Source organism: Salminus brasiliensis, chromosome 22 (genome assembly GCF_030463535.1).
Source record: "Salminus brasiliensis chromosome 22, fSalBra1.hap2, whole genome shotgun sequence".
Lineage (NCBI taxonomy): Eukaryota > Metazoa > Chordata > Actinopteri > Characiformes > Bryconidae > Salminus > Salminus brasiliensis.
Genome location: NC_132899.1, coordinates 19,966,622 through 19,990,231, shown reverse-complemented (window position 1 = coordinate 19,990,231; position 23,610 = coordinate 19,966,622). Strand labels below are relative to the sequence as shown.

Genomic DNA, 23,610 nt, shown 5'->3' with positions numbered 1-23,610 from the left:
AGTTATTTCTAATCCACCTACTTGCAAGGGAACTTTGCTTGTTTCTGTTGTTCCTGTTCAGCATCTGTGTGTTATAGTTTGCTATATAATATCAAGAACTGAGAGCTAAACTTGCAAGCACATGGACATGGAGCAGGGACTGTTCCTACAGGGTGAGACCACCTCTTACACATCTTTTGCAGGACCGCATGATGTGGATACCAAATACACTGTTGCCAGATATTGCAATGACAATATAAGGCGCAATCAATTCTAATAACCACTCATTTAAGCACAGAAAGTAACAAAAAGCACAATTAACTATAAAACATTGTCTATGCACTGTAGGGGTGTTCGAAAAAGTCAGCATTTCCTGAATAGCAGAGAAAACCTTTATGGTGATGCAAGTTAGAAATGACTTCACATATTTAATACAAATATGGGCATGTGAACCATGAGCATTTGCATTTAATATAACTATAATCTATTCCATCAGTACACTGTTTACAACGTCTTCCCAGTGTAACTCCAAATTCCAAAGACAATAAAATACGATTAATTGACCAGCCTTAGCAACCTGCAGCTATTAAACACTTCCTGTGTTTACTGCCTGACACTCACCCTCCAGAATGTGCATCCTCACCAGCTCTGACCTCTCGGGCCGACTCCTGATCTTCCTCTTCAAATAGTCCTCCGTCTGCAGAGAGAAGAGACAGAGAGGAGACAGAACAGTGAGTGGCTTTTTAAGGGAGAAATCTAAAACATTAATTGAGGATTCTTAGACTTGTTTTTTTTCTGCTAATAAGCAACAAGGATACAATAAGACTGTATTCAATTACTTACCCGTGCCCGCTCCAGACTTCTTCTCTGCTCGTGAAAAGCAGCAGGGCTCTTTAGCGCTGCAGAGAGAAACAGAGATGGACTCACGGTCTGACTGTAGTATGGTAACAGTCATATCTGTTGTTGAGGAACATGATTAAAGCAGAAGTAGCTATTCACAGAGTGTCAAATTAGTTAATATACCTCAAGGGGCATCATACAACACCAGAAAGGTTATGAGAAATAAACCAAAAAAGGGAGAATTGCTGCAAATAGAATAGCTGGAATTAAAGTAAACACTGATATCATCTATTTTAGGGGCTCATGGTTCAAGACTATAAGAGAAGGGAAGGGCCCCGGGTGGTCCAGCAGACTAAGGCACTGTATCACTATGATCAGAGGATTCCAGGTTTGAATCTCTGTCATGCTGCAAGCCATCAGCAGCCGAGGCCCCGATAGGGCACAACTGGCCTTGCTCACTCCAGGGTGGGTAGATGGCGCGGTATTCCCACATTGCCTCGATGCGGGACAGGCTTCCTCTAGGTGCGTTGGTAGCCCGGCGATGTAGCATAAAATTAATACAATTTAAAAAAATGAAAAAGGGATGGGAAAACAAAACTAAACTAAGCCATAACAGATCATGTCCAAAAGCACATTTGAGTCCTGTTCAAGTTCCAAGAACTGTAATGCAGTACAAAAGAAGATAGCACTAACATCACAGCAATTAGCATTTTTAGTTGTGAAGTAAATGTATGTCAAACATACAGTACAATTTACTGTACTGGGAATTTCTAGCCGGTCCAAAATCAGCTGAGTAACAGTCCCCAAATATCTGTCAACATTCTAAATATTAAAAGATTGGAATAGGGAAGAGAGCAATGGCCGTTGGATATGGCGTAACAGCCTAGATGGTGACATTTCCTCAGTGACAAGGCTGGGAACAATCGATCATAATTAAGTGCATAGGGAGTCTGTGCGGTCTCACAATGCCACCTCAAGCTAGTTTGAGAGAGGACAGATGAAAGCTGTGCTAGCTGGTCAGCTGTCGGGTCTCTTTTAATAGCGCATGAGATGATGCCTGAACAAAATGTGATAGTGGAAACAGACCTCCCCACCCACCTGTTCTCACATCCCAGTGTTTATCACTCCTTTCTTTTTCTCACACTGTGCTTTTAGGTAGCGTCTGCGAGTGCAGTTTGGGATGCTACAAATTGTAACGTTTTGTGGTGGTGTTGAATATGCAATGTACAATGCATTTTAGTAGTAGGGTTAAAGCAGTAGTGGTACTGACTAGTATAGTCAGTAGCAGTTAACAAAGAATTTTACAGCTGTACCATCTAATCAAATTTCCTTAACAATACATCCTTGGCAACATGCCTAAAACAGTCATATTCATTCAGCCAGAATGGCCCTGCTTTCTAAGTGGGGGCCCAATCATCGGGAGATGATCCCCTTCGATCCCCAGTGATGGCACAGCCATGCGAGGCCAGGAGTCCCAGAGAGCATCTATCATCTCCCCAATCACTCAGCGCGATGTTCGTGAGTGCGGGTGTCTGTTAACGGATATAACAGAATTGGCAAACACCTTCCCTCCAAGTGCATTTAGTGCGTTTAATGACGACCAGTGGTCAATCAAAAACATGCAGGTGTGGTGGCTGGTTTCATGAGACTCAAAGCAAAGGTATGCTAATCTTTACTCTTCCAGCACTACCTGCTCCAGGTGATGGGGGAAGTACTAGCTAGTGGGTGGGAATTGGAAATGGAAAAAATGGGAGTGGAATCAGGGAGAAAACTGGAACCACCAATGACTGAATAGATGCATTTATATAATTGAACAAACTCATAAAATATTCCAATACTAACTGTGATTGCTTTAACACATTTCTTTACAGTTACATTGTATGAACAGTAGATAGAAAGGAAGCTATTAGGCTAAAGCTGCAGTTCCAGAGTGGTCATATATACTGTGCTCTTGCTCCTCAAGTGGCCTGAGCACATGATATAAGAGTGCAACAGTCATCTTTGGCTTTCGCTGCTATAAAGTTCAGCCGTAGCTGCTGGGGCAGCACTTCCCCCTTCATGCACATAGGCAGAAGAGAGAGCAATGTTAACACTGTGGCTGTTCTTGTCTGATGAGCAGAACACAGAATAAGGAAGTGGAAACAGAGGGGGAAGCAGGACCACCTGATAACACAAACAGGCCCTTTCACAATGACTGAGCAGTGACACTTGAAGACCACAAAGAGGCTTACAAACACTTACCTACAGCAGGGGCAAATCAGCCATGAGACCAAATCAAAACAATAGGTTTGAAAGTGACCGCAAGGAGCTACGCAAAGGTCAGTGCAGTTCATGGTTCGAGCATTGAGGGACCAATATATGAACCAGCTTTGTATTCAGTGCACTGAACGTGCAAGCAAATATAGCCTCAACTCTGCTGATTTGAGAGTCCCACCAATGACCGGTACTGTCTTACTTTTGCAAGCACTAACAATGTGACTAACTTACAGCGTCATTTTAAAGAGCTGAAACACCAACCACACAACCCCTCCTCAGTCTTCGTGTCAGTCAAGTCATTTGCATAAATAAAGCAAACATTAATTGTCGTACTCTTCATTCAAATTCCTATAAACATGCAAATACGGCCTTTGATGACCACTGCTCTGTGGGATGACAAGGCTTTTACATTCAGCAAAACACCCAAGGCTGTGACAGTTGCATGGTTGGACATCTTGCAAAACACAGCACAGCACAGCACGCAAGAAGATGCACAAACCGGACCTAAACATCTTCTAGAAGAACCTTCAGGTCCTGAGGAACAGAACTTACGTGGCATGATTCCTTGGCTGACAAGCTCCTCTCGTGTCCTCCTCTGTTGTAGTTTGAGCTGGAGGACTGCATGAGGACAGAAGAACAACAAATGTTAGAGAGCAGAGAATTCAGCCAACACACCCATCGGTCACATCAGGATGGCTGTGTTGTGACTCCCTCTTCGCCTCTCGGTGGGTCCTTCACATCTAGTGTCTCAGGGTTCGCCTGTAAACAGAGGCTGAAGTATGCAGCCAGGGTCTGTCTATGGTTGGAAAGGAACGTCTTTCTGTTTCTCTCGCTAAACTACAGTCATAGGGGAGGGACTGTAAAACATGGTGGCCATTTGCTGTTACCCGCTTCCTGTTTCTCCACGCTCAACCGTTTTGGGTTTTTTTTTATTTGAAAAGAGGACCACATAGAGGAGGAGGATCAGGGCCAAAAACAGGAACACACTACAGAACATTGGTACAGGAGAGGGCAGAATTGCCCAATAGTGAACAGGGTGGGGTGTGGGACCAGCATCACTCTGCTTTTTGTTTTGTTTTGCTGTGAATGTGCAGTCTCTGTAACAGCACTTACTGTATGTTGTGAGAGAACATAAAATTGTAAATGCGTTTAGTTCAGTCAATACATTGTGAAGTAGAACCTAAACAACACTAGTTAAAGCAATAATTCAGCTAAACATTACTACATCCACATAATCTCTTACTTCTTACAGCAAATGTAGCTGACCAGCCAAGGTGCCTTTATATGACATGCTGTTTCCTAAAATGTAACGTTAAATGTTACACCTAACATTCCTACATGTAGCTTTGCCTAATACAGTAGACACAAGTCCACAAGAGAGTCTAATTGAGATTACTTAACTCAATGCGGTTTGAGGCAAGCGTGTGATGGTTAGAGATGCAGTTTGCACAATGCTAAACTAGGCCTGCTTGACATGAACATAAAATGCAATGTTCAACACAGTTGCTCTAACCTTTCTTTTAAGCAAATGGCAAAAACTACAGTTTTACAAAAATAGCACAACATGCAAAATAAAAGTGAAACACTAACAGCTAACTTTACTGCGAACAAAAAAACAGATCAATAACATGCCAAGTACTAATACAGGTCTTGTGTTAAAGTATTGCGAGTAAACCCTAAACTAGTGTGTGGTCGCTGTCGTGGATGCTGCTTTTGCAATTATGCATTTTTCTTAAATGAAAGGTATTTTAGATGACTTGCCAAACACCTCATCAGAGATACTATTTTTATTGCCTATATTAACGTAACTGCAACATCCAACCGCTTTAGCAAACATCACAATTTATGTCCGTATCATTTTACACATCAGAGATGTTCAATCGTATCTGCAAAGGGCTGTTGTGGCTGCAATTTTCATTCCAACAAATCAGGTGAACACATGATCCAACTGTGCACTATTTAATATGTGTGACTCTAAAGGCCTACAAAACCAAACAAACATTACTTATTTCATAAAAAGGCCATTATTAGGAGGCGAGTGTGTTACTGGATTACAGTTAAAGCAGCATTATGCAAAAAATGTATCTCTTTTGCTTTTAGGCTCTTCCCTATAGTCAGGAATTTGAGCCTCCCATTAAGGAGAATACGCTTGCACTCCTGTTGTACACTGAGGATGTTATATTAGACAAATATACATAGAATGTTAACTTTAGTTGTAAGTCAACATAAATAATAATTTTAAGGCAACACAATTTCTTGACATGTTAAAACAACAAGCTATTAGTAGGCAAACTGACTAAAAAACAGTAATTAATGACTACATATAGTACTGATTATACTATATGTATTACAAGCGACTTTTGAACCACAATACAGAACCGGTACATGAAAGTGATGGTACAGGAGTCTACTCAAATATGACCCGGCTTACACAGTGTCTCACAGTTCTGATGAGCGTTTCCCTGTCGCTTCACCACAGTTGCATAATGCAGTTGCCATGCCTACTGCATCAGCGTGCCGAGTGCAGGGCAGAAACAATATAGAAGCCAATCTCCTTATTACACTGGAGCATCGCAATGATTTTGAAGCAGTTATTGCAAGGTAAAATGTCGTATAATGACTCCTAATATTCCATTCCTACTTTAACATTGAGCTTCTATTATTCCATTAGGCTATTTGGCCTGATCTGGCATTGCAACCGCAACGATGCATTTATTGTGAAAACTGGAAGATATTGTATCATGAAGATACAAATACGACTAGTCACGTAGCTCCACTGCAAAACCACAGGGAGAAAACAAAAACAAAACCCTTGACACCAAACATGCTTTGTCTGGTCAACTACATTTGGCATGTGTGGCTAGCAACAACATTCAGGCATTCTTTTCTCTGGTCAGGCTGCCGCTCTGTGTGAAATCTTCAACCAAAGCACACCTGTCACCCTGTAGAAATGACATCATCACGGGCATGGTGCTGCAGTGTTCACTGGTCAGCTGTTCTGACCTTCATGGGCACAGTGTATGGGGATTAGTGCTGGGCTTTATGGAGCAAATGCACCATTCACTCTCTCTACTGCATGTGCGCACACAAACACTCACACATGTGGCACACAATGCCAGACATGCCAAAACTTGCCAGAGGACATGTATAGCACAACTGACTGGCACGGATGGGAATTCTATTCTGAGTACATAAATTCCCACCCTCTCACCTCTCAACTCTGGACTAGTTCATACACAGCCCCCTCATCCACTCTCCCTTGTAAAGTGGATGCTTTTGTTGGTTCCACTGTTACCCTGTGTCATCTAAATTCCTCTCATTCCCACTTTAACTGCAGCCTTTGAACACGCAAATCGCCCCCCTCCTCCCCATACCACTATTTCTGTCCAAAGCACAACACTAAGGAAACACAACCCCCCCACCACCACCCCACACCTCTCTGAGAAACTGGGACCATTACTGTAAATCAAACAGACACCTTAAACGCCTGCTCTCTCTGCTTACACTCTGAGCCAGGAAAGCTAAGAACAGAGTTAATGGAGGCCAGAGAGTGTCTTACTTTATCTATATATCTACAGCAACTTGTCCTTTGGAGTCAAAGGAAAAGGATCAAGAGCCCAAACTCACAGCGGCCAACTGGGTTAATCCCTAAGCCTGCCAGTTGGTGGGTTCAATTAAACATGACGCTTGTCCCCAAAGGCCCTAAACTGGGTGCATCTCACAGGCCAACCTGGCTCCACACTTTTGAGTGTCCATCAGGGGAATGACATCACCTCAAAGACTAGACCTGCCATACTAAAACAGCGGATGACAACATGAGGCCTCAAACCGCTACAGGATAACTTTCGATTATTAATCCAAAAACTTAATTTTCAGTCTTCTATAAAACTAATGTACAATGACCTAGATCCAAGATGTGGGCCTACATACAACCCCATGCAGTTTAAAATGTATATATATTTTAATGCTCAAATAATAAATGATGCTTTGAGCCCACCTTCTTTAAGGCTATGATAGGCATGTCTGTCATAGTCCAGCCCCTTATCTTGATCAGTTCTTGCTGGCTGATCCTCAAACGAGGATGCGTCAATGTGAAGGCAATGGTTGGTATCCAGCATGACTGAATCCAGAGCTGAAGATAATGATCCCAGGTTAGTGTCTCAATTCAGCATAAAGGCTGAGAAAGGAAAGAACTGTTTAAGAGGGTATAATCCCAGCTGTTTTCTGTTTTTTTTTTTGTTTCCCTGAGCTTAAAAAAAAAAAAAAAAAAAAAGGGTCTCATTTGGGGCTGATCACAGGTGGAACTTCTCCATAACGGCTGGATTCATTCAAAAGGACAGCAATATTTCCTCAATTGAGCACCTAAGAAGTTCACACAATAAAGAACACACAGCTTCCTCTTCTGTCTGGTCAAAAAATGCGTTTCCACTCGCCTCCGCTTCTCCCTTGTCTTTCCTCTTCTCCTGTAGCACAAGTAAATGGTAAGTCTCCAAAATGAACAAGGAGGCTCTACCCGTAGATCCAAAGAAACAGCAGAGAATACAGGACACAGCTTGTGCTATGCTTCAAGCAAGACAAACATGCACCATTCCCTCGCTCTCCCAACACACACCCCCACACACACAGAGGCAGGCAGACGAGTGGCTGCTGAGTGCCAATGACTGCACTGTCTGCCTCAGCTGTTGCCACTCGTTCACTCGTTACAATCTGCAGACCCTCACACACTCCCTCAGCTCCATTACACCAGCCCAAACTAAAGCACCACTCAAGTGTCGCATACAAAATACAGGGACCATAGCCAAAACCATTAAAGACCTTTATGTGGTCATATTATTTACCAGAAAAAAATATAACACTGCACTGACATATGAAAAGGCTTAACGAATCAAACAGTCCCTTTCTGGCATCAGATATTTAAGGCCTGTTCATAGTTCAGATTTCAAGAGGCATTTATAGGCTAAGCTCATTTTTCTTCATACATTATTTCTCATAATATACAGTCAGGTCCTTTTTGTAGTTTTGCCTCTGTACACCACCTCAATGGATCTCAAATGACGCAAGTAAGGGATGAATGAAGTGTGAACAGTTTTATATCAAGAGGTTTAACAAATTATAATGCAATACTTATTTAGGTAATAAGCAAAAAAATTTTTTCCCACAGTTCCTCAATACAATACCACAGGCTCAAAAGTAAATGGACAAAGAATTATAAATATGAGAATTATTTTCAACAACTGGATGCAAATTCTTTGAGGTCAATGACTGCCTAAAGTATGGGAAGGTGGAGAGTTTTTCCAGGCGTTTACTGTAGCAGCTTTCAAAATCTGCTCAACTAGGTTGCGGCCATATTTGACAGGTATGCTCAAATTCACATTCGTTAAAACTCCAAAGAATCTTGCTCCAGAACTGGGCTGGCCTTTTAAAGATGTTGTCTAGCAGTCTATTCTGGCCTTTCTGTTCTGTATTACCAGCGATTTGCATGCTGAAGTAAATTCCCTGTATTTCAATTCATGAAGGTGTCTTCTGATTGTAGACTTTAACGATAATATGCCGACCTCAAAGATGTTTTATTTTAATTGAAACAAATGCTGTGGTCTTCCAGGCATTTTGGTGTTGCTGAGCTTGCCAGTGTTTGGTTTTCACAGCTTAATAAAAGCCCCTTTCACTTGCACAAATACCTTCAGACTGCATTTTTAGAGTTCCTTTGAACAGCCACCAAACTCAAATTCAGAACTTAACCGCTCAACTTATGTCCCCAGTTTGTCAAAAAACTACGAAGAACCAGACCACATCAGGCCATGAGTCAACAGTCCAATTACATTTGAGCCTGTTAAAATGGAGAAAACAAAAGAAGATTTTTAATTTAAGTTGTCAGCAGCAAGTAAATGAAATCATCACGTATGTAAACACATACCATGTCTGTTCACATGGTTCTGCTTTTTTGTAGTACCATTTGGACAGTCACCTGCCCCCGTGACTCATGAAACAAAAACAGTCATGTCAGTCAAATTGTCCCTTTCTGTCAAGGTGCTCCATTACTAGCCATGCTGAAAAAACCTATGGAACTATGATGATGGTACTTAGTCTAATTAAGACAATAGCTGGATAAATGAACAACAAAAAGGAGGTCATTACAAGAATGGGAAACTCCTTTGACCTTTCTGATCCTGCCTGAGTACAAGGTACAGGAGTTTAGGGAACATGTCCAGCTCCTGACGAGCACACCTCTATACCCTAGCCTCGATCCTCCGAGTGGCTCCTGCAGAATGCTGCCGAGGTCAACCCTGGACCCCCCCTCTTGGGTCCTCTCCCAGTTTTAAATAGTAAGGCCAGCTGGCCAAAAGGCTCTATATTCAGCTCAGCATCACCTGTGCAGGCACTGGATAGAATTACTCACAGATATCGCTGCACTAAGACACCCACAATTATGATGACACACACATTTGCACCAACACAAAAAAACCTGACAAACATTTCAGAAAGATGGCAAGGGTGAGCAACAGGTCAGATAGGTGGACAGAAGTCACACTTCTATATGGTCTCCCAACAACCTGAGGGGCTTTCCAGTCAAACATGAACTGAAATTGAGAAAACTAGATTCATTTGAAATTTGCACCTTCTAAAGAAATGGTATCACTGCAGATGAAGTGAAATTAATTGGAGGCACAATACAGAGACAAGAGGTCTTATGAAGACATGTTCATTTTGGGCCATTAGCTAGAGATGACTGTAGTCCGACAGAACACAGCTGTTATCAGTTATTATTGTGGATTCTCAGAGAGCAAGAGCTGTTTGAGGCTGGGCAGAGCAGCCTTACACTCCAAGTATGAATTTAATATTCATCATTGCAACAGGTAGTGTAGCTTTGCTGCAGTAGTCATACTAAAACCAGCAAGGCTCTGGGGCATTTTGGATGCGAGAGTGACCTCACAGGAAGTGCAACCCAACCCACAATCAGCCCACATCTACCCACAAGCATCGAGACACCACCTTAACCAAACAGAGCACTACAGGGGAAACATGACCAAAGTCCACTCGACCCAGACATTCACAGATGAATAACTATGAAATGACAGACAGTAAGTACATATGTACCGTACTGTTTATCAACATGAGTAAAGCAAAGGGCGTATAATGGATGGTGAGGTCATTACTTATTTACTGTTTAAAAACAGATCTTATTTCATAGATTTGTTCTGCTTTACAACAAAAACTAGAAGCTATAATCAGAAAAATAATTAATAAAATAATTGAAACTAAAACCCTGCCAGAAAAGTGCTGTTGTACAGGTAGGGGAGGGCAATATTAGGGGGCATAAATCACAATGTGCCCATTGCAGGCCAAGCAAGGTCATGTAAGGCAAGTTAAATCATACACATCATGCTCCTACTTCGCACTCATTTTCAAGAATGTACCTACCAGAGGCAGATCTGCTCAATATCATTTACTTTCCTCCAATCTTAAATACACCGAATTCATTGGTAATATCACAACTATTATTATTAATATACACACATATCCCAGCACAAAATATCACATTCTATCAGCATGTTCCGCAAATCTGTATTTCCATCTAGTATTAAGCTCATAAAACACCAGTCACAAGGCTTATTTCACACCGGACGCAACAGAGTTTCTGTTTCGATTGTCCGTGTATCGCTGCAATAAATGGTGTGAAAGACTACACTGATTAATGTGAGAGCATACTGCTCGCGTCTTGGTGAGTTTACCACGGCTGGTGTGCAATGGGTTTGACATACTCCGTTAACGTGACACACAACTGCTCTGTCCGTATATTTTCACTGCATCTCTGCATCGAGATTAATGAAATAATTACTTTAAAAAGCAACAATATTCCACAATACAGGGTTAAACCTGAACTTAGACTTACGGTACACACATGTAATGATCGCAATACTTGATACTGCCACATTTTTAAGACTGCCATCTCTTAGTACTATGATCATTATTCCTAATTTGCTGCACCTAAACCGGACTAATGGAGCAGACTTTGAAAAGAAACAAGTAGTTGGTGAGTTGGTGGTAGATTGATTAGTTATTATTGAGGGATCTCCGGGATCAGTGACCTAGAGGAGGAGATGGTTCTTTCCTGAATTATTATCATACCTCTAAACATTGTGGGTTGTCATTCTGTCCTGTACTCGGGAAGGAAAAACAGTTCATCACCTTTTCCTTCCCACTTGGAGTCTGAGGTAGATATCATGTTTAAACACCATGTTTTCCTCAAGTTCGTTCAGGAAGTGCACATGAGGCATTCTCTGGCAACGGGGCAGTAAACATGTCATCACTTCTTTTTTTCTCTATTCAGGAATCTTTATCAAAAAGGTGTTTACTAATTCTTCCTATACTTTCTATCAGTTTCTGTCCCTTTATTTCTACTTTCTCTAATTCACCTCATGGAGTACAATATTCTAGAGCTGGGCAATATGACAATATTTTATGGTGATCAATTTTGTTATTGTGATAACAATATGCTTTTCTAAGCATATCGAAGATACTGTTAGTGCTTAAAAAACACTGATCAGCTGCAGGTTTCAATACTAACAGTGTAATTAGACTGGTTTAATTAGATGAAGTGCAGCAGATGAATTAAAAAAACAACAACACTTCAGTACAGGAGAGTATCTGAATAGTAGTTTATAAGAATCTGTCGTTACTGATGTTTTTAGTCTGTGATTACATGCATCGTGATAAACATTGTGTATCGCAAAAAAGTCTTTTAACATCATAACAGTATCGCCCAGCCCTACAATATTCATTATACAGTGAATACTGCCCAATCAACACACACATATATATATATATATATATATATATATATATATATATATATATATATATATATATATATAAAATGAACTGGCAGAACTGCTAAATCACAACACTACAAACATGTAGGCTGCACTCTAAATGTTCAAGCATATGGGAATGAGATCAGACCATAACCTGCACAAAACATCTAAACACAAGTCAGTTCAGGGTGCCTCTCATTATTCCTTTGAGGAATTAAAGCAGAGGAGAAGGGGGGAGAAAGAGGAAGATGAAATTCGAGCTCTTTGCCTACATGTGGTAATATGAGGCACTAGCAGAAGGAGGTTAGGGTGTATCCAGCAAATGAGGTTTAGGGAGGATGTTCACATCCAGGCTCAATGTTTTTGTCATAGAGTATTACATAACAGCCAGCTGAAATCATTTTAATCTGCACCCCTCGACCTCCTGCCCTACTTTCGAGTGCCCATAAAGCCTGTCTGCAGTAGCGGGAGTCTGGGGTTCAGGGTTACAAAGCAGAAAAGCTGAAATGAATCCTTTCTTAAAACTTGTTTGTTTTTGTACATAACCATGTTACTAGATTCCCCACCAGTGTGGTTTAACCAGTCTTGACATCATCTTGTCTGTTGAGGAACGTGACTAAGATAGATCACGCTGATCTTTTTTTTTTTTTTTTCAGCTCATGTTTTTTTAACACTGATAAACTGGCAGCAGCATTCCAGCAGAACAGGCATGTTTGGCATTTTCTAAGCTGATATGCCTTTAAATTACATTGTCTTGGTTCTGTCACTTTTTCCATTCATTTCTCGATTATCGGGATGTGGCGATAGATGCCTTGCGGTATTTCTCAACAAAACTAAGCAAATCTAGATGCAAATAGACAGTAATACATGGACCCTGCCCTCCCTGCTAGGTTACATGTCATTCTTTAAGTCACAGCTGGGTGCAAATGTGCCCCAGAGGCATGACTTGTGGGCAGCTGACTGTCAAAAGTGCGCTAGAAGTTTACAAAGTGGTACATGCGGCAGTTCAACTAATTCAAGTCTAACTACAATATAGCTAGCTGTGAGGCCGCGTTGAAGAATTGCGAGATCGCATTTGTAAAAACATGACAGCATATATCTTGGAGATGTGGCAATGTATCGTCATGAGAAGGCAAGTGCATAGTTTGTACAGAAAATGCAGAAAAACAGCCAACAAGGCCACTTTACCACACTACTCCTACATGCCAAACCTATTCTAATTATTAAACATGATTCAACAACTGGATTCATCATCTAGTCTAAATATATAACTGCTTAAAATGTATGGAGATGTATAGTGTTGAAACTACACCTGAACAGGCATTTTAATCACTGACTACAGCTAATTAGAACAGTTCTATGCCTCATATCAGCAGTCCATCTCCACTGGCCTCAAAAATGTATGAGAAAGAAAGCTGTAACAGCATCTGACTGATTAAGCATTATCTATAGCTCAGGGACATTATTGCTTAATTTGGGTTTGGCTCATCCAACAAAAAAAATATAGAAATAAATCAAACATGTCAAAGCTGCAATGATGCCAGTTTAGAAAAAGCTCCAAGTTATGTGAAGGCTGTCTGAGCCTGCATCTGCATGCCTTGTTTTCCAGCAAAGAGACAATGAGCCATATCTCCTCCCGAGTGCACATTTCTGCTTGTGTTTTATGATCGTTGGAGAGATATCCTGCAAGTAAAACTGTTAATGGTCAAGGGGAGAACCATTTCTCTACTGGTGAGCTTGGTAATGTGGCTGAACTGCATAGGTTCCTATAGGCTGCTGAAATGAAGCCCAGCTGTGTGCCTTACACACACACTCAGTATAGCTCAGGAGGGCTCTGTTCTCTTGCATTTCATTCCCTCGTTTTCTTACACCATCCATCCCACTCCGTTTTGGGCCTGTGTAAGCGTGCCGGAGCTAGAACTGGCAACCATCCCACAGTGTTACATAACACAGAAAACCACAGAGCAGCTCAGAGACGGAGCAGGGGGGCTGCTTCCATCTCCCTGCAGCAGCGGCAGCATTGCTGCAGTCCACCCTTTGTGATAACCTCTGTGTGACACCATACCATTATGCCCCTGGCGCTCTAGCATCTCCATAGCAAAAAAAAACAAAAAAAAAAGCTAGATGCTAAGACATCTGAATATTTGTGATCCAGCTCTGCATCGCTCCAGTTATGTGAGATGTTGCAGGCTGAATCATGCCTGCACTGACTGGCTGAAGTCAGCTGTCTCCAGACTAGTTGTAACTATTGCTCAAGGCACAATGTAAACAGAAATTCTGCATTAAGGGCTAGCTGGAGACATCTGGTCAATGTCTGGGAAACACATTTGAAAATCAATACTGAAGCAACATAACAGCAGTTGCAGGGCAAACCTTAAGAGCACTCTGAGCAAATCTAATAATTAATACTAGAACAAGCCTTTTACCCAGCTTCCCAGCACCAGCCTGGTGACAGCACACTGGCATATAACTTACCAGCAGAACACGACTATCCAAAGGAATTCACGAACACAAGCATTTAGAAAAGTGTGTATAAGGACAGATGGCCTATTCCAGCATTAACATCTGAAGGAAGGCCAGTGTCAGCTTCCTACATCAGGCCTCGAACTGAAACTCTGCATGCCTTCATTTTTTTTCTAGCCAGACATTCTGTACTGATGTCAGTGTGTGGACTGATTCTTGGTCTCTAATGGTTTGAGCTCCACTCCCAGTCCTCAGGGAGCACAAAGTGCGAGAAAGAGAGAGAGGACTCATCCCATCACTCATTCCATGGCCCGCCCCTTCCAGCTGGAACAAGTCCATGTACAGCATCATTTATGTGCAGTCTTACTTAAGACACAACTTTTATTATGTGTAACTGAATGCTTGGTACAAACTTTGGACAACGCTCTAATGTTTTCATTCCCTACAACTGCTGACCTACTGCGATTCTCCTTTCTACATTAAGTGCTTTTGTTGGCTTCCACTATTCGCAGACTGCGGTGTGGAAATGACTTGAGAGTAATTAATTGTAGAGGCCTTGGGAAACCTCAGCGCGAACAGGGCAATAAAGCCCGTACATGACTTCTAAGAACAGTGAGCTTAGTCATTAAACAATAACACTGTTATCCTCAATCACAGTCGCCACACCCTCAACCAACTGCCTGTAAAGTGGCTCCACACAATTCCACAAATCATACACAGCGAAAAGTAAGGACTGTACCTGGGTGTATGGCCATATCCTTCCTTCCCCAAAAGGAAGAGATATCTGCAGGTCAGGCAGGAAGAATAAAGAGAAAAAGGGCAGAAGAGTGAAGCATGAATGAAGCAAAGAGGCTGGTGAGCTCTGCAAGAAAAATCCAATAGTAGTCCGAAGACCTGCAGGGTGCGTCTGTGTCTCTCACCTTCCCTTTGACTGCATCCAATCTCTCTTGCGTTGGCGTGTGTGTGCACGCCCAGCTTAAGTGGGTGTGTATCGTTGCAAGTATCTAAAGCCTGTCTTTAAGTCAGTTTCTTCCTCCTTATTCTGTGGTTAACTGTCCACCTCCTAGTCATAGAGCAACTGCCATGGTTTTCCTGCTCCATGGAAAAAAAATAGAAAATAAAAAAAAAAAAGGGGGGGGGGGCACTTCAGGCCAGAAGTGGAGTCCAGTGCTCTGCCTGTCCGTCTTTACGAAGTCAGAGCACAAGCGGCAAGACAAACTCGCATTCCAGATCACCTTTGGCCCCAAAAACACTCCCTCCCATTCTCTCGCTGACTGTTTTCTACTCAGCCCCCTTTCCTTCTATATACAAAGTTATGCAATCTAATCTGTAGGAAAACTCCCCTGTTTTGTCCCTCACATACTCCCCCTGCCTTGTCTTTCCATCTCCCATACCTCCTTTTAACATGTCTTGGCGATCCCATCTAATGCATGCAATACACCTCACTCACACTGATGACCATCTTTGTTGCCCTGTAGCCACTCAATCCAACAAACACAGAACAATTAGCAATGGCTGCTTAGATCAAATGCCTGTTATTCATCCCTGCAGAGTTTATTGTATGGTAATTATCATGATCTCAGAAGGTTGAAAAATGCGAATGAGCCCTCCAACCAGTCGCAATTGCTTCTACTGTGTGCTTAGAGCATCTTGACCAATCATGATTCCAGATGACTGTGATGACTTCACACAAATCCAACAAAGGAAATGATCTTAGTCAGAATAAGTCTGATTTTAAAACATGTCACAACACTGATTTTCTAATGTATGTTTAATATGAAGCAATATCAACTGAATGGAAAGTATAGTCACTTAAACCGTATTGATTTTGTCCAGCTAGTACAGCCAGCCTCTCTGACTTAATCCACCCACAAGTACACCCACCTAGAGTGGCCATACGAACAATAAATACTGTTGTATTCTTCATCAGTATGCAATCTTTCTAACACTACATGTACAAAGAACTACACGAGAAAATACGATCTTTTGTTTCTTATTTAAAACAGACAGAAACTTCAGCAGTGTGCAAGATAAGAGAGAGGCCCTGCAATAACTTGTCTCTGCCTATGAGACAACCCTCAGTGCAGCACAGCCCTGAGGCCCCAAAGAGTGAAAGAAAGAAAAGGAGTGGTGGCTGCAGGCCAGTGCTGGGAGATGAGACCCAACAGGTAAGCATTACTCAGCCACTGTAGGTCACAACTTCCACAGTCCACGCGAGTACACTTAGGCCATGATATCTCAGGACAAATCTCACCTATCAGATCATGCATTTCTCTGGAAGTGATTTCAGCAGTTTAGTGCTCATCTTTAACTTCTTTAACAATGTCTGAAAAAACAAGACAGCATGTACTGATGCATGCAGACATGTCCATAAAGTGCAAATATTCAATTGCGCATTTTTACATACTTCCAATTCCCTGGAACATAAGACCATTACACTTTACAGAAAGCACAGTTCTGCTGGGATATCTTCATTGTTGAAAAAGTATTATTATGGAAGAGGAGCTGCTTGAAGCCAAGATATCTGGATGTGACGAGATGTGTGGGTGTTTCATGGTCATTTTATGTTTTTCCAAACACAACCCATTATTGCTCTCAGATAGCACCGCACACAACAGCTCAATAATGGATACAGCAAACGTTCTTGACACACAGGATGATGATGGAAGACGTAGGAGGACAGAAAGAGAGGCTTTGAGCAGAACAAGAAATTTTACAGCAGGATTTTGCTGCACAGATGCTTTGATGTATTGTGTTACGTCAATCTGAAGGTGGAAACTCAACTGCATTCACTTTCAAATCGCCTACAATCAACTTCATTCTACTACTTAACGTTTCTGTAGTTACATTTGTGTATTTTATTGATGTTTAATAACAATCCTTTAAGAAAGTAATTCAATTCAAAAGTAAGTAAGGAAACGCAGATTGGTTGCACTAGATGGCTGTTAGATGGGTGCAAGAAGGTTGCTAGGTGGTTGCAATAGGAGATGCTATGGTATTTCATGTGGTTGCTAGGTGGATTCTAAGATATAAGTGTTGATGGTATGATGTTGCTAAGGCAGATGCTATGGCATTAAGTTATTTGCTATAGTGTCTACAGAGGATGCTAGAATGTTGCCCAAAAGTTGCTGTGGTACCCCAGGTGGTTGCTTGGGTGTTACTACTGCATTATTGCAACATAAGAACTATGGGAATGTTGCAAAGCCGTATACAAAACTCGAATCACGCAATGAGACCTAACAATCTGAAGTTAAAACGATGTCGATATCACAAAAACATACGAGACAAGTTATCAAAATTCCAGCTGAACAATATGAAGATCAAGCAGAATATAGACTTTCGTGATGCGCTAAATGGTTTCATATAGAATCAAAATTAAATCGTTGTGAGTTTACAAGTGTACAGCTCTACTGTTGTATATCTGTGTGGCATCATCTCAACTCACCATTCTTTCTCTCGCTCAGGGGCAGCAGGCTAGGGACGGACTGCAGAGAGAGCTCTTTCAGCTCACTGGCGACGGCCTCGCTTTGAGGGCTGGGAGCAGAGCCTGAGGCCACGGCAGACACCATGCTGCCAGGGCTCAGCTCCTCCCCAGCCAGGGCCTCGGGGGCTGCCAGCGTGACACGTGGGTGATGACAGTCAGACCTGCGGAAAGTTGTAAACAGAGGGGGAGTCTGAATCAGATGTTGAACGTGCTGCTGACAGAGACAATGCCAAGATAAAGCTACCGACACTTTGTACCAGTGATGTCTTAATGTCAGAGACAGAGATATCACAACAGAGTGCCTGTACCGTATGGTGGATCTTTCTTACAGCTTCCACAAGAGTTAATCCAGTCTGTGAACAGCAAACTTAACTCTCCAACTCATCAATGCAATGCCTAAGGTCAGAGCTCACCACCCCAACAATTTTAAGTAACAACAGAAAGCCCAAACGCTGAGCTCGTGCGCCATATCTAAAATGTACTTCCTTTCCCGTTTAATCTGTACAAGAAGTACTCCTCAATTCACACTGTTTTATTTGGCTAGGTAGTTCATAATTTCTATGGCACATTATTCTAAACTATTCTATATGTATGTTGGGAGCATGATGGCAAAGCTATTGCATGTTATTCAGTGAAGCCAGGCCACCGCAGCGGTCAGCAAAACGTTTTTTCCAAAGTTCAATTTTACCAACTTCTGCTGTTAACCACAGCAGCTAGAATAAACCAGACTTCTCAGAAGTAGATTGAGTAGATTTAGATAGAGTAGGTTTTCTCTCCCCCCCCAGAAAAAGGAGTGTGGACTGCTTGTCGTTAAAGTCCAGGTATACCAGTTTATGTACAACAAACCTAAACTCCAAAGAAAACACAGATATAAAACATTAGTTATAAAATAGTGACCCAATAGTGACCAGTGTCCTTTTTTTCCCCGTCAGTGCCATGTAAACACAGCATAAAGCCTACTGCCAACATTAGGATGTTATTGTTAGCTGCAGAACATTGTAACCTGGTCTTTAGATGGAAAACCAAGATTTAAAATCAGTCCAAGTCTCAAACCTCAATATTTTCACAACATCAACCAGATACAGTAACAGATTCCACTGTAACGTGTCTGCTCTGACCGTGCTCTGTTCCATTAACCCAAATGAAACACTTTCTGCTTAATTTAATCAGATGATCCAGCCAGTGCTCGGAGTGTCCTACACAACAAGTACGGACTCAGAGAGCTGCAGAAGGCACACAGTGATGTGAAAGATGGAGCCATATGGCAAGTTCAGACATGCTGAATGGTGCAGCACCACTTGTGCAATACCAATAACAACTCTTAGAACACACACACACACTATATATATATATACACACACACAATATATATACACACACAGTAGAAAACTGTATCTCGTTTCCTCAGTCACCTCGCATCACAGGATTTGCCTGGCTGCTTACAATTTCTTTGAGCAATCTGAGCTGACAAATTTGCCTAAAGGGAACGTTTTTCAGCTGTTGCTTAGGACACAAATCAACAATTTGACAGTGGGCAGGGAATGAAACTCAAAAGGACATTCTGGTCTAAAACTAGTGTTATTCAGCCTCATTGGTTTGACAGAAATAACAATTTTGTACCTCTCTTGGTTGCCCAGCATGCATTTCTTCTTGGTACAAAACACAGTGGAGAAGGACATCTATTGATGTAGAGGCTAAACATATACATATGATCTTTAACCATCAAAAACAAACACTGGCTTCTGGAGAAAAAAGTAACTAAAAAAGTAGCTCGACAGACCATTTCACACTGCCCACGCCCAAGTGTCAACCAAGTACTTCTTCAAAAGCTTCTCCCACCTTTCAGATACAATAGAATAGGGATTTTCCTCATCTCTCACTGTGGTGAGTAGACATGTTTACAACAAATTTAGCAACAGTAAAATGTTTCATTTTGATCAGAGTTCCTCTTTAAGCATAAAGTTAGAGGTGGGCCATATTCGTTATAGTTAGGAATGCACCGATACAAGATATTCAAGTATGTATCTGTCGATATAAACTGTGATATTTATAGTATTTAATTTTTTTATAGGTTGGACTTGTTTATATCTAATCCCAAATAAGATATCAATCTTGAAAAGCAAATTTGAAAGGTTTCAGAGCTATGAAAAATAAAAATTGCCACAATGCAAAAACATGTAAAAGTAGGAAAGCATAATCTTGCTAAACTTGACATGTCTCATTACAAAGAGACTAATTAGTCCTGTATAATTTAATGAATAGCAACAACTTTTAGCTATAAAGATTTTGATGGCAGCCTGTAAAACCTGCCAGTGTCTTACTAGTGCATTTAGTCTGTATCGAAAGATCACAATAAATACTGTGTATTGTGAAAATGTCTTTAAAAACCATTATATCTTTTTCACCCACCCTGACATACAGCCCTACCTTACAAGAAAATGATCACCAAAAGGTGTCCGTTTCTTGCAAGACACATATCAAATCTTGTAAATCGAAGCATGGTCACTTGTACAATCATTAGGTTTCCAAATCAGTGCATCGAAATCATTTGGAAACTGCAGGGCTGATCTAAAATGAGTCATGCCTGAGCTCTGGCCCCCAGGCCTTGAGTTACACATATGCCTTAATGTGCATGGCTTGGAATACCACATCTCAAATTTCAAGGAAGGTAGACGGCAGAGAAGGAACAACCTTCAGTGCAGGCCCAGTTTTTTTCTTAGGAAAACAACATAACCACAATGGACAAAAACAACCCACTTCAATCCCCCCAACTGGAAAAAAGGTTTACAGAAAAGCGGGGGAGGAAGCACAGTTGTTGATTAGCATTATTAACTTCTGCTGCTGTTTCTATAGTGGCTTCACTGCTTTGTCACACTGTGACCATTTCCTGTGTTATACACAGTCAAAACTTGGTTGCATATAGACCGCTTGGGGATGTTTCACACAACCAGCTTGTTTAGCAACAGAAATAGAAAAGGACAGAAAAATAGGCCAGGAGTGGTTGCACGTTCTGGAAATACTCCGGCATACTGGGTGGACCTCTGCTCTGTGGTTGTGAGTGTTCAGGAGAACGTCCAGCCAATCTCAGACGGAACATTAATACCTACCTACAGTATCCTCTGAGCAAGAGCAATTCAAGGACCATGTTAAACATGGGCACTCAAACTAATGAAGCCCTGGTCTATTTATAACAAAACTCTACTGACACTGATTCTTGCCAAAAAATCTTTGGTAGGAGCGGGAATTGTGGGTCAATGCCAACATCCACTTTGCTTTACATACAAATCTGCTGGTGTCGCTACATAAACGCTTACAGAACGTAGAAACCAGGAATTAACACAACTGGAATCAGGTTACAGATAAATGTACCATTTATTTCTGTAGATAAAATCTAGATTTTTGGTACAGTAGCAGAAGAGCTTCTGGATGTCCTGCTCTTTTAGAAAAAAAAAAAACATCAACAAATATTGCCTTGAAAGCATCAGAAAATCTTGTGACACCAATATAGTTCTGCATATCATTGTAAATTTTGACTTTTCTAATGACTTTGTGGTCATTAGAGGTGTTTTATTAACAACATGAATGACAATGTATTATCACTTAGCTTCAACGTATTACTTCTTTACCCATTTTTAAGGAGGGATATACTGTATACTGGCTCTGCACTACACCGTCAGGCAGTGTCAGGCCTACAAAAAGTTCCTTCAACTGCATTCTTCACAATGACCGCTACTAGACCAAATCTCATCTGTGCTCCCAATCACGAATCTACAACATGAGTCTGTGCTACAAAGCAAAGTACATCTGCTCACATGTGTAACGTAAAAAGGCAGCAAATCACAGTCACAGCAAGAAATAACCAACACAAGTAAATACAGCAAATTTGGAAGATTCAGGAGCTTTAGTAAACTGCATCACTGCAACAAAAAAAAGAAAATCGCATCCCTGCTGGCTATGTATTATCCGGTCATTCAAAGACACAAGCTCAGCACCATGTGAAGAGTCACCAGTGCCCTTTCTGGAGTTTGCAAAGGCAGTGTAAAAGGCAGTGTTCAGACATGCAGCATGCAGTCTCACTACAACGTAAAGGGGAAGGACACATTCCTGAATCCGCAGGCCCACACCTGTCTGTTAAAGATCGCCTACAAACACATCTCCTCCTAGAAAGATGCTGAAGATGAATACTGATGAAGGCGGCTCTTTTCTGCCCCCTCAGAGCAAACGGTGGGCTATAATCTCGGTTACATTAGAAGAAATGCGACGAGGATCAAAGTGTGTGTTTTAATGAGTACTGTGCCAGCACAGATGGTGTTGTGGGGGGGATTTAAGAGTGGTCATCAGATTTTTCATGAGAATTGGGTAGATTGAAGCAAACAGCTGTGGAAAAGGGTAAAAGTACAGTACCTTATTTAGGAGATCTTGGGTAAGACCGGTCGTGGTATTCCCATATTCAGCTTGCTGATGATGTGTAAGGTTTCTGGAAACACACACCACCACACGATCAGTACATGTCAGGATGGAAATGAATGAAAAAGAGAAAACTACCCTCATCTGAAACCTACAGCTACAGACCCTGACTGACGGGGCCGGATGTAGAATGAGTAAGGCAGCCTGTTAGCTCATATAGCTTAGCTAAAAAAACACACACACAGTCACACAAAGGACAGACAACAGTATCTCAATTTTAGGGCACGTAAAACATCCAGTTCTTGACATAAATATGTTTTATATAAGAGTAGCTCGTTTCTGGATTGCCAGAGGCTCCCCTGTATTTATTGTCCCCAGCAGCTGCTAACCAGTTAGCCGTCAGGAAAAACAATAAACTCGGCATCTCTAGAGGCTGAGTGTGTAGGTGTGTCTCATACTACTGATTTAATGCCAGAACTGCTTTCTGTCTTCTAATCAGATGTCAGTATGGTCACATACACACACACACACACACCATTTTAAGCAGCAACAGTTTGCAACGCATCCAGCAACAAAGCTAAGTCAGCTAAGCTTGTTAGATTAACTGTCACGGCATGGCGACCCAGCAGGAAGTGCCGTGCCATCAAAAACGCCTTTTTTTAAGCATGTCTTCTGATTTAAATGTTTAAAGCTCACCAGAACAACTGGATTAAAAATAACCAGGTCTTCGCACATGTAATTTTTACAGCTGAAAGCGATGGCACGGGTTAAAACTGAAGACTGAAAGGATGCAAGTGCAGCTCTGCCCTCGCCAACAGCACTGCAGCACCTCGGCTCGGGCTCAGCTAACGTTACCTAACAGCGACTTCACTGACTGAGTATAGCCTAAACGCAGGGCGTACGAGCCCGTCTGCTGTTTCTAAACAACTTACCGAGTTGTGGGGACCTTAACGTGGCAACGGGCTGGGTTTTGAAACTCGACATTTATTCATAAATCGTGAGCCGACATGTTTAGCGTTAGACTGCACTCCGCTAGACCGACCAGCCCAGCTCCGCAGTGAGAGGGAGCGGGGGAATCCCACTGCTTCCGGGTGACCACACTGGGGCGGCAGGAGACTGCGTTTGTTTAGCCACAGCATTTCACAAAAGATTTAACTTTACAGATAAAAACACAGGTTCCCACCAGCCTAAATCTACACTGGAGTAAACTAGTGTAAAATGTAGACACATGTTTCTAAAACAGCAGCTCAAAAAGGGACTGAGTAACTTAGCTATGTAGCTGTAGAGCTGCAACTGACCCTCACGACTACAGACCATATCTATAACTTACAGTTGGACTCCTGAATACAAGTAAAACTTACTATCGAA

At 41.7% G+C, this 23,610-nt stretch overlaps 1 protein-coding gene across 6 annotated transcripts in view; it reads right to left on the bottom strand.

Moving 5' to 3' along the window:
- Positions 1-23,301, bottom strand: part of mrtfab (myocardin related transcription factor Ab) — a 30,759-nt gene extending 7,458 nt beyond the window's left edge. For 3 of the 6 annotated variants that reach the window (XM_072668140.1, XM_072668145.1, XM_072668142.1), the window contains exons 1-6: positions 23,175-23,301; positions 22,240-22,312; positions 17,797-17,996; positions 3,628-3,693; positions 823-878; positions 601-676 (exon numbers count right to left, since the gene is read on the bottom strand). In XM_072668140.1, coding sequence (XP_072524241.1) covers positions 601-676; positions 823-878; positions 3,628-3,693; positions 17,797-17,920 — 322 coding nt within the window. In that variant the 5' untranslated portion in view covers positions 17,921-17,996; positions 22,240-22,312; positions 23,175-23,301. Of the gene's footprint in view, positions 1-600; positions 677-822; positions 879-3,627; positions 3,694-7,072; positions 7,673-15,090; positions 15,282-17,796; positions 17,997-22,239; positions 22,313-23,174 lie in introns of those variants that run through there. The other 3 variants (XM_072668143.1, XM_072668144.1, XM_072668146.1) reach the window with 2 other exon arrangements.
- Between the last annotated feature and the right edge of the window lie 309 nt (positions 23,302-23,610).